At 41.3% G+C, this 12387-nt stretch overlaps 1 protein-coding gene across 21 annotated transcripts in view; it reads right to left on the bottom strand.

Moving 5' to 3' along the window:
• The window catches only part of SHANK2 (SH3 and multiple ankyrin repeat domains 2), a 695900-nt gene that overhangs the window by 14620 nt on the left and 668893 nt on the right, over positions 1-12387 (bottom strand). For 19 of the 21 annotated variants that reach the window (XM_053285997.1, XM_053285975.1, XM_053285987.1 and 16 more), the window contains one exon: positions 9713-12122. In XM_053285997.1, the coding sequence (XP_053141972.1) occupies positions 9713-12122 (2410 nt within the window). Of the gene's footprint in view, positions 1-2406; positions 2434-9712; positions 12123-12387 lie in introns of all 21 variants that reach the window. The other 2 variants (XM_053285990.1, XM_053285994.1) reach the window with 2 other exon arrangements.

The raw sequence follows: 12387 nt of genomic DNA, 5'->3' as shown, positions 1-12387 counted from the left end.
ACATGTGGGTTTGGGGGGAGCACCAACAAAGCAGGAAGCTGAGTGCAGCAATGGAGAGCAGGTAAGGACCTGCTCTCCTCCTTTTTAAAGATTCTGCTTGCTGCTCCCCACCTGCACCCTGGCAGCGCTGAACTGCTTCAGACCTTGTCTGAACTAGTTCAGCTCCGAACCTGTGCACGGACCTCAATTCATGCATATCCCTAATTGGCACTGCAGCAACATTAGACCTAGTGGCCAAGGGGGAGAAAAGAACATTAAAACAAAATCCCTGTTCTTCTCAAGAGATGGTGGGGGGTGGGTGGATGTTTGACAACAGTTCAGCCAATCAATGACAGAGGCTTCACAACAAGTGAAAGACAATTATGAACTAAAAGGCTGTACCAAAGAATGGGCTGGTTAGTTCTTGGTCCTTGTTGCCCTTAGGATTGTCAGATTGATGTGTTTTAGAAAACCAAAGTAACTCCATTTTACTTAGAATACCTCACTCTAACTTAAAGTAACCCCAGCCCAGCTCAGGCCAGCTCAGGGACATCACGGCCTCTCATGATCAACGTCATTATCTCTCTCCACTAAATTGTATCTATGAAAATTGGTTCTCACAAGATTCTCATTGTTCTTTTGCTGACAGTTAAGAAAACAGAATGTAACCAAATAAGGAGTGATCACCAGATGAACAATGAATCATTCGCATGCGTACTAGAAACTTAGTCCACCATTTTGTTGCCATGTATACTATGTCTAGGGTATCAGCATCATTCAGATTGTTTGTATAAATGTAAGATGCACCTATAACCAATTTGTAATCAGTCTGAGAGCGTAAAGCCCTCTGATTACCTGTTGCAACTGCAGTGCAATAAATTGCCTCAAAAGAGATTCCCACTGTGTCTGTTTGATTGGCTAAAAGGCGGACTCAGGGATGAACCGAATTCACATCAAGATCACATAGGAACATACATTGGAACATAGGAAGCTGCCATATACTGAGTCAGACCATTGGTCTATCTAGCTCAGTATTGTCTACACAAACTGGCAGCGGCTTCTCCAAGGTTGCAGGCAGGAATCTCTCTCAGCCCTATCTTGGAGATGCCAGGGAAGGAACTTGGAACCTTCTGCTCTTCCCAGAGCAGCTCCATACCCTGAGGGGAATATCTTACAGTTCTCACACTTCTAGTCTCCCTTTCATATGCAACCAGGGCTGACCCTCCTTAGCTAAGGGGACAAGTTGTGCTTGCTACCTCAAGACCAGGCCTCCTCATAGTGATAGAAGAAACCACAACTAGCAGAATACCCCTGGCAGAGTCAGGACTCCAGACCTAGCAACCCTTGATTTAGCCACTTGGTATCTTGATTAGGCCCACTGTCACTCATCTATTCTTCCTCTCTTATAGCTAAAATCTCTCCTGGCCTTAAGCACTGTAATTTTTCTTCAGAATTCCTTGTGTCATTGTCTCCTCTTTCCACAATGTCCTGCTTTTCTGAAGTCTTCCTTCAAAGATCCTCTTTCTCAATTTTTTGTATACTATGCAATGTTCATTCAGTGTCCTTCCCTATAGGCTCCTGTCTTTTAGCTTTCCTACATCTCAGGACCCTTTTTCTGGTCTTGTCGCTATTCCTGTATGATATTTTAGTCCCAGTAAAATGGACAACTTTCCCCTTCCCTGACAGAAATAGGCCTGTGAATGTTTTTAGCTCATTTCACCAAATATTCCATGTCATCAAACTAGGTCAGCCAAGGAGAGGAGAGCTGGTCTTGTGGTAGCAAGCATGACTTGTCCCCATAGCTAAGCAGGGTCTGCCCTGGTTGCATATGAATGGGAGACTTGATGTGTGAGCACTGCAAGATATTCCCCTCAGGATGAAGCCGCTCTGGGAAGAGCAGAAGGTTTCAAGTTCCCTCCCTGGCTTCTCCAAGATAGGGCTGAGAGAGATTCCTGCCTGCAACCTTGGAGAAGCCGCTGCCAGTCTGTGAAGACAATACTGAGCTCGATAGACCAATGGTCTGACTCAGTATATGGCAGTTTCCTATGTTCCTAATCATTTTACCACTAGAAACACAACACAATACTGATTACGGTCTTAATTGTGCCACTGATGTCAATGGGTTTTGGAAATGCTTAACTTTGGCTCATTTCTCAATGTTTGTATTTAAATGACTCAAACACATATCCAGAATTACAGTCACTACTGAGTGCTACTGAAACTTTTGAGGCAAAGTATCTCATATTGAAGCTAGGCCTAGCTTTTTAAGTTAACTTTAAAAAAAATGGCTACCACTTCTCAATCAGGAGAGAATGATCAATTCCAAAGTAAAAATGAAAACAAAAAAATACAAATGTGATAAAATGGATTAAAAAAAACCCAGAAGGTACAACATAGAATATTCTATGCCTTTAGGTCGTCACTTACTTCATGGCACTTCAGCATGACCCTCTTCTGTTAACGGCAGTCATGAGAGCAAATAAAATGACAAAATGGAATGACTGAGATACTTTAAAATTACAAAGCAAAAGCATCTGCAAAATTGGTTGACAAACAGTTAACAAGATGAAGTGAAAGTTGGACACAATAATGTTCAGCTTTAAACACACACCCCCTCTCATTTTGGCTTATTTATGAAACTCAGTGCTTATGGAGTTCAAAACAGATATATTCAGAATATCTCAGTGCATAGTTATCAACTCAATTTACCTTTCACTTACCTGATGGCAAAACTGTGGTGAAACTGGGGTATTCACAAATCAGTACATGAGTGAAAGATAATGAAACACCCTGTATACCCCTGGGATCAGAAAAGACTAAGAATATGTAATATAGCAAACAATCCCTAGCATATGCCAAAGGGGATCAGACTTGGAACAGAATCTACCCTGAATGAGAGATTCAGCAACATTTTCATGGCAGTGACATAAGTATTGTTATGTTAAGCCTCATTAGCTCCATTGTTGGAGCAGCAACAGCATCCTGGATTTGAATGAAGCAGTGAACCCTCAGGACAAATGGATGCTAGTTCTTCCCTAAGCTATTTAGCTGCCTCCTTCTTCACAGCCAAATTGCTTTATTCTACTGATCATTTCTTCTACGGTCATTATTCAATAGATCCTTGATCTTTATGTTGCCAGGCAACTATCTGGTTCAGAGACAAATTAAACATTAACCCATTTACCTGCTTTATTTGGGGTGGGGCATACAGAATTTATAACAAGTGGGGATAGGAGTTCAGACACTTGATCTCTGATGATTCCTGGCAACAGGCTTTTGCTAGTTATCACAACTTGCTGTTTGCCCCCCAAATTAAACAAATAACAATATGGTGAGGACACTAACTTTCCCACAAGGAGCTTAAGGCAGCTTTCCCCCAAAGAGATGCAAGCTGGCACTTTAGAGCACAAAGGAGAAAACGTACGCATTTCCTCATGATGATCATTTATGGCTGTCATTTGCTGATTAAAAATAGCAATGAATTTCTTTCTTTAATTTTGGCAAAAAATACAGCTTACTACTCATTTTGGCTCTGGCAGACATGAAGTATTATTTCAACAAACATGAAAAAGTTGCTAAGACTCATTAGTCCATTGTTAGAAAAGCAACAGCATTCAGGATTAAAATGAAGCAGCAAACCCTCACAAATGAATCTGCAGTTTGAAAAATTGTTCATAGCGGTTGACAAAAGATTACTTTGCAAAATGTAGGAGTTCAAAATCCATTCAAGTTCTGAAGATTGGTATGGGGGTATGTTACTTTTATCAGGTACAGACAAAATTAGAAATATTCAAGCTTTCAAAAATATGGGCTTATTCTTGCATGTATAAGGATGCCTTGTTGCGCACCAGGGGTTTCCTTACTCCCATACTTGTCATTATTCTCTTAATGCCTTTCACTTCGGCTATAGACTCACCATGTAACTGTCATTTGTGTAGCTGCTTGGGGTGAGTATCAACTGCTGTTGACCATAGCTTAGTGTGTTACCACACTGATGTCTCTCTTCCCTATTCTTTCATTGTCATACTGGCCTTTCCTTACTGCTGCCATTGCTCAACAAGGGAAGGCTGCAGTGGAGAAAATGTATGTGCAGAACGTTTCATGGTCAGAATGTTCCAACTCAAAATGGGCCATTTCAAGTGTTTTGAGCTCAAAACAGAACACCCTTCAAATAAAGGGCCTGTTTCGAGCTTGGAACAGAACAACCCCATTTCAATCAGAACATTTCAACATTCTGAGCACTATATTGGAGGGCTGTTTCTCCCTTGCTGGTTGGTTTTCTAGTACTGGCTTCCTATTGGCTTGCAATCCCTTTGGTTCTTGCTTGGCATTTTATACAAATCATATTTTGAGTTTGTTCCATCAAAACAGTTGGCTTTGACAAAACAAATTCGGTATGTTGAGTACCCAGAATGTTGGGGGCAATATGCTAAATCATTGTAAACCGCTTAGAGAGCTCCGGCTATAAAGCAGTATATAAATGTAAGTGCTATTGCTATTGCTATATTGTCATGGGCATCTGTGCCCCATTGGCTGTGGCAGCTGTTGCAATGCTAGGAAGAGTCATATTTGTGAGTGAGAGCAAATTGTGGCAATGATGTTAAAGCAGCGCAGGCACTGTGGCTGGCAGTAGATTCTGGGTCCGTGATTCTTTTTTGGCCATTTTTGGACTGTGTTTGAAATATGTGTTCTTGTGTTGGGAGGGAAAGAGTCCCTTATACTGTGTGCTTCTGCAGTGTTTTTCGAGGCAGGATTGCAAAATGCATTGCAAATTGCAATGCAAAACTGTTCTAGCCATAGGGGAAATGGGGAATTCGAAACACCCCATTGTTCCCCCCTGCATAGCTCCTAGGGACAACAAAGAGGGTTGTGTGGTAGGGCAAGATGGGTGCTACCTACCACCCAACGCATTAAAAAAATGGGCAACCAGGCAATTTTATACAAAATTTTAACCTTTCCCCAAACCCCCATAGAATCCTACGTGGGTTATGGGGAAAGGTTAATTTTTTTAAAAAAATCTCCCACTTGCCAATTTCTTTTATGGGTTGGGTAGTAGGTAGCACCCGTCGTGCTCTACCTCTCAACTCACTTTGGTATCCCTAGGAGCTACAGTATCCATGAGGAACAGGGGGGTGTTTCAAGCTCCCCACTGTTCCATGTGGCCGGAACACTTGCAACATACCGAATTTGTTTTGTCAAAGCCAACTGTTTTGATGGAACAAACTCAAAATGCTTTTGGCCATCTGTGTTTCATTTCGAGTTCGAAATGAAATGCGAAATCTGTTTCATGCACATCCCTACAGCACATCCTTCCCAAGTAATACACCCTCAGACAACTCCTGTTTCAGAGCTGAGGGTGCCCTCACTCATGTACATATGGACTTCCTTTGTGAGAAGGCTTTCCTATTCACTTCAATGGTTGTGAAAACTCTTGTACTTACTTCCCTTTGAGTACACAGAGCCACGTCTTGTATTGAAATAAATAAGAAAGCCTGTATGAATGGGAAAGATCAAATTATGCATCAGACCTCTGCCCATAAGAAATCAGTGGAAGAAAATTCTATCTACGAAACTGGTACTACAAGTAGAAACTGTGAGCAAAATTTTAAATGTAACTGTTAGTAATTTTTTGCTGGTAAAAACATGTATTCTTGTTTTCCTTTCCTTTCCCCTGCTTCTTATATTTACCACTACGCCAAATATAAATAAACTGCTATAATAGTCAGTATATTAAATCTGAAAAAAACCCTCACATTTTTCAAAGACCCATACATATTTTGAATTGTGTATGGAAGCATACTTATTTCATATCTATATTGCAACTCCAGCAATGCAGAAAACTTTGCTGAAGTTTTTGGTGAGCTCTGTATTACAATGACACTACTTGTAATTTATAGTTGGAATATGCTTGTAAAACTGACAATCACACAGTTGATAGAGAGTGGTACAACTTTTCAAAACAAATCTTTAAACCCTTCTCTTTTAATTAACAGATTTAAGGAACATATTTCTTATGTCCTGTTAAGAAAACTAGATTTTAAACATGGTGTATTGGAACTACAAAAAAGTCTCAGCGTGATATAATTATTGAAAAATACCTTTGCATTAAAATTCAGATTATAATTGATGCTTCCATTGCCAGCGGAGTAGAGACATTTTTAAATAGGAATGATGAACTGCACAGGAAGAACAGACCTTAATTTTATATAAAGTTAATTTTAATGTTATAAGCAATTGCAAGTTATGAACTTAAGCTACATGAAATTATACTCTTATGTTCTTACTACTTTTGGAAAAGAGGAGACCAAGGGGAGACATGATCGAGGTATATAAAATTATGCATGCAGTGGAGAGAGTGGACAGAGATAAAATTTTCTCCCATTCTCACAACACCAGGGGTCACCCCATGAAACTGAAGGTTGAGAAATTTAGGACTGATAAGAGGATGTACTTTTTCACTCAGCACATAATTAATCTATGGAATTCTTTGCCATGGGATGTGGTGATGGCCACCAGCTTGGACAGTTTTAAAAGGCGCTTAGACAAATTCATGGAGAACAAGTCTATCAATGGCTACTAGTCTGGTGGCTGTGGGCCACCTCCAGCCTCAGAGGCACGATGCCTCTCAATAGCATTTGCAGGGGAGCAACAACAGGAGAGAGGGCATACTCTCACCTCTTGCATGTGGGCTTCCCAGAAAGCCAGCTTGGTGTAGTGGTTAGAGTGCTGGACTAGGACCGGGGAGACCTGAGTTCAAATCCCCATTAGGCCATGGTACTTGCTGGGTGACTCTGGGCCAGTCACTTCTCTCTCAGCCTAACCTACTTCTTCATCATCATCATCATCATCTGGATGGCCACTGTGTGAAGCAAGATGCTGGACTAGATAGGCCTTGTGCCTGATGCAGCAGGGCTGTTATGATGTTCTTATGTACACAAAGTGGCTAACATCCTGACTAACAAAGAGTGCATGCTTTAATTGTGCCCTTGCACAATTACCCCATTTCCCCTGTGCAAGCTGTTGCACAAGAGCCTTTAGTGTTCCCAGTGCTCTTTATCTTAAGCCACACACAACAAGTTAACTATATTTTAATTATTATTTTAACTATTATAATCATATTTTAACTATTATGTAATCACCTTGCTTTACCAATCCGTTCTGGATACGTTATCTGATGTGCATGTTTTCCCCCTACCTTGTGCCCTAATCATGGGCTAAAGGGAGGCAATCGGCTTGAGTAATCCTTTGGGTGTGCAGACTGGCTCCCTCTATTGAAATTAATAGGAACCCACATGTTTAGGAATTCCATGTACAATGAGTGTAATGTAGACAAATCTCTAACATAGAGTGAAAAATGTGCTTAATGCCTTGTAGAAAACAGAAAAGGCAATTTAATACTTATTTATATTAAAATACAATTTATATTAAAATCTATATATTAAAATATATTAAAATACAATTTATATTAAAATCAAGAGAAAGAAAATTAAGAAAACACAAACACAGTAGAGTTGTAAACAAATACAGATGCATACATAGTTGGCTAAGTTATGGATTTATGATAAAGCAGGAGTAGAAACAAGTAGAAGAAATACAAAGAGGCTAGCAGTGTACCTTATAAATCCTTTTCTTATTAACTTATTGGTGAATTAGACTGAATGAGAAGGACAAACAAAAATACATGCCATGTTCACTAACAGAACAAGCACTATTTGAGTTAGGCTAAGTGGAGATGTTTACCAGCCAGCAACAGGCTTAACACAGTGGAGGAGTGGCATCACTGCCATGTGCACATGGACCTCTCTGTGGAGCACCTGCACAATGCCAATTTAGATCTTAATGACAAGCAGAGAAAAACATTCATTTAATCAAATCAAATCAAATCAAATATGACTTAAGGTGTATGGTGGAGGGAGGAATGCCTGTGCCTCCACTTTACCATATCGAAGCCAGTCACTACCTGGTAAATGTCTAAACCAGGGTCTATCCAGTAAGTTGGCCTGAAGAGGCTTGGGATTTGCTTTTATGCAGCACTGTAATGTTCTTCTGTCCAGGGTTGGCACAGTTTTAAACTTAAACCCTGTCACCTATCATAGCCGATGCAACAATCCAATATAGAGGCTCAAGACATTTTATTTCAGATGTAAGATTCAATTTCAGAAGGATAGCTTTTTCAGTAGTACTTGTAGGGCAGGTTGGCTGAAAATGGAACACAGCCCCTCCTCCCAACCCCCTACCATACCACCTCACAAGGAAATGGGTTGTCCTATTTTCTACCAATGTGGATGATATTCTTTACAGAGTAATACAGTATTTCCTACAGCACTTTTGTGCACTGAGGAAAAAGGAGGACAGGCTCTCCACTTCTTTAATGCAATAGTTGCATGGAGTAGGAAATGTTTAGAGGTGCAGCTGTTCTTATCCCTGCATGACAAATCACACCTACAAATTTCCACTTTCTTCACAACAATTAGAGGTATATAAGCCCTGTTGAGATGATTCTCATGATCGGGCGAAATCAGGCTAAGGGAGCCTAGCCTGATTTCGCCCACACGTGAGAACCACTGGGCTTGCAGCTGAGCCCGGTCTCACCAAAGCGGGGAACCCGCTAAAACTACCCTCCCCTAAGCCCAGGTTAGCGGAGTGAGCGCTCCACTAACCCAGGCTTTTGGATCGTGTGTTGCTGCAGTGCGGCAACTCACAAGTAGACCCCCAGCCGGGAGGCTAAAAAGCAGCCTCCTGGCTCAGGGGTCTCTCCAGCATGCCCTGCGCTCTCGTGCAGGACATGCTGGAATTTCTGGGGGCTGCGTGGCCCCCAAACCCCACAGCTCCCGCCGGCTTCATGAGCTAAGCCCACTCTCCCCACTTGACCCCATCTGGTGGTTCCCACTGATTGTGGGAACAGCCTCGTTGTCTTTCGCTTCTGGCCACTGTAGGAAAGTCTAAAGGGCAAACTTCATTGCTACTCTTTTTCAACTCACACCACAAATAATTAACAACAACAGCAACAAATATTTATATACTGCTCTTAAACAAAAGTTTCCAAAGCGGTTTACATAGAGAAATAACAAATAAATAAATAAGATGGATCTTAATAATTAAGCATAGGTTGTTCATTTTACATGAACTAGATAAACTTAGACTCTCCCTTTAAAAAAACAGACTGGGCCTATTCATGCATCTCTTTGCCTTTAAAGTATTTAAGTTCATGCCATAAATAAATATTTTTGAGATTTCAAGATGCAATATTTCAAATGAGGCAAAAGTGGACTCAGACAGATCATGTACTATAAAGAAAAACAAGATTCTGGCTGGAATCCAAAGAGCCCCTGATATAAGCAGAAAGCAATTCCACATTTTGCTCACCCTCTTGCCTACATCCCCTCACTATACTGCTCCCAAGTTCAGTCCCCTGATCTTTAGGAGCAACTTGGGGGATGAGTTGGGATGCAAAGGGAAAAAGAAAAGCCCTGGTGCATCTATGTAACACCGCATGCAACTTTGGTCCCCAGCTTTCATGCTGCAAACTAAACAAGCTCTTTTGAAACAAGGCAAGATGAAGGTTAACAAATACATTATGCATTTTTTCTCTATAAAAATGAATACTAGAACTTCAGTACTATGCATTTTAACACAAGTTTAGTTGAAACTGAAGACAATTTATTCAATGCTTAGTAAAAGGAAAGGAAATATAAACTTACAAGCACATAGAAAATGTGTTAGTTGCATTTACCTTGTGCCAAGATTTGCAGTTTTTGTTCCCGTGGGTGACTCCAATCCTTCCCCTGGCTTTGAGGATTTCTCTCGGTTCATTTGCTGTAGTATTGAGTTCAATTCACTAATAACATTAGCCTTTGGGCCTGAGAGAATCGGGCTTTTAACCTCTGTCACATCACCCCATAGCTTAGAGGTCCTTTGCTGTACAACTTTAGCCATACTGGGCTGTGCGCTGATAGGAGGTGGGGGTGGAGCAGGTGGAGGAATAACAAAACTATCTATAGTTTCTTCAATTAGCGCATCCTTGTAAAGTGCATTGCTTTTGTTGATTATGGGCTTCATTTTTGGCTTAGGAGGTACTGGGGGTTTGTCCACCAGAAATGTTTGCCCATCTGCATAGACTGTACAAGTATCCAAGTTCTCACCCCCTTCAGAGGACAAGGTAGAGATGCTGGACACAGTTGAGATAGTGCTGGTTGTCTCTAGGTGATGGTCACTACTGCTTCGACTGTCCACCTCTTCAATCCCAGAGTCGGTGACATTATCAAAATTTTCAGGGGGTGGTAAAAATGAGGCAGGCAAACAGTTTGAAAGACTCACAGGTTTCTTACTGTCTATTGAGTCTGAAGACTGAACAGGGTTAAATGAAACAGATGGAGTTCCATTTTTTCTCTGTTTGAGCAAGTCTGTTAGCGCAGAACCTGGAACTGAACGGTCATCAGGGATATCAAAACTGTTAGCAAATTCTAAAGGCGGTGGTAATGGCTCAGTAAAGATGAAATCTTCATCGAGATCAACAGAAGCAAAAGGGGGTGGAGGAATACGGAATGGCAAAATGATAGGATCATCAACAGAGCCAACTGCCACAATAGTTTTGCAGGGAGAGGCAGGTGGCTCGGGCATGTCAGTGTCATCTAGTACACTTTCTGCTGTTTCTGTGTCCCCCTGCGTCTCTGGTGGAGGTTTTTCAGTATTCACATCCGTCTCAACTCTTTCCTCTTCATTTTCAGGGGTATCAGTGGACTGTGCTGTGTCTACTGTATGAACCATGAGCAAGCCAGCTGACTTCTGTTGTGAGGTATCCACAATATTTATTAGCATGTTCTTCTTTTCTTCAGGCCTCCTTTCTTTCACCATATCTGTCTCATATTTGTTTTCCGTTTCCTGTCTTCTCAGTGGACCACGCATATTTTGCCTAGTAACTGTAGCTGTTACGGGAAATGTAGTTTCAATATTGGACCTCATCTTTGTATCTATATAAAGGGGTTTATTAAGGTCTGCTTTGCCAGAGTCTCCTTTCCCTGGAATTTGTTGGGTTTGCTCTTTCATGGCTCTATCTCTGGCAGAAAGGGCAAGGGCTAAAGGTGAATTTGGATCGAGTAATTTCCCTGTGAGTGGATGAACATAATTATCCAAACTAGACATACCAACATTCTGAGTTGCCAATGCATTGTTTTCTGAGCCCATTGTTTGAGCTGAGGGGTTTGGTGTCCTTGCATCATTTTGATTACTTGATTCACTGCTATTAAAAACATGTTCAGACTCTCTAGATGCTGGGATGGGAGATGGTGATACAAGTTGTCTAAAGCCATCTTCATTACTAAACATTCCCTCATCACTAAACTTAGACTGTCTCATGCGTGGTGTTGGAGGTGTTAGCCCAACATCCTCATCTCCCAAATCTGTGGAAAGGAAGGCTGGAGAGTTGCGCCTGGCTTCTAATCTTTTCTCCCTGTCCCTCACTGCCCCAGCAATGGCTGCTGCAAATGGGCTACTGACAGTCAAGTTATCCTCAGGTCTGAGCTGTCCTGGTTGCTCTGAAGACTGTGAGTCAATCTCCATGCTGCTCCCTTGGCTACTTTTCCCACTACTGCTGGTAGATGGCTCTTTAACAATGATAGTTGGAATTGGAATAGAGCAGGTTTTTTCTGGACTATCCTCAACATTAGATTGTTTCACTAACATTCCCTTCCTTCTTGCTGGTTTGGCTGGCACATACACTGCTTTGCTTGCTATTTTTCCAACTTCAGAGTATGGGTTTTCTGGCATATGACCTCTCTTGTTTCTGAAGCTTGCCTGAGTTGCGGCATTTCTGCTATATAAGTCCTCAGAATCTAGAGAGTAACGGTCCAGCTCTCTCCGGTAATATATCCCTTTGTCCCTTATCACTGTTCCCATATTTTCAGATCTACCTGAAACAGCTATCTTTGAACTTGAATTCTGATTAAATGCAGGCTTAATTGTTCCATATATTCTAGGCATTGGAGATTTGGGAGAGTTGTAAAGAGAAGGAGAAGGAGGTGGCGGTGATGGAGGTAAGGACTGTGGTGGAGGAGGGATATCTTCAGAGGTGTCTGGCATGGATAGACTTCTGGTAAATTTTAGCATGGGAGGAGCCAAAAATTGCCGTTCTTCCTCTGTTATCCCTTAAAAAAATCACAAGCTACAATTTTTAAGTCGCCCTTTAAGCATCCATCATCACCAAAGACAGTAAGCAGTGCAACAAATACTGTATTACATATATTGTGCAGTGTATGCTTTTAGAATATGTCTGCACTAGTGCCCTTCTGCAAATCTTAAGTTTAAAGTTTTGGTTTATGTCTCAATGCCCCTGTGAATCCATACAGGCATTAATGCTTTTTCAGGTGTGTGTAAAAAAGAGGAACCAAGAATTGTGCAAGATTGGAAAGA

The sequence above is a fragment of the Hemicordylus capensis genome, chromosome 1 (genome assembly GCF_027244095.1).
Source record: "Hemicordylus capensis ecotype Gifberg chromosome 1, rHemCap1.1.pri, whole genome shotgun sequence".
Taxonomy (NCBI): domain Eukaryota; kingdom Metazoa; phylum Chordata; class Lepidosauria; order Squamata; family Cordylidae; genus Hemicordylus; species Hemicordylus capensis.
This window is presented reverse-complemented; position numbering and strand designations above follow the sequence as displayed.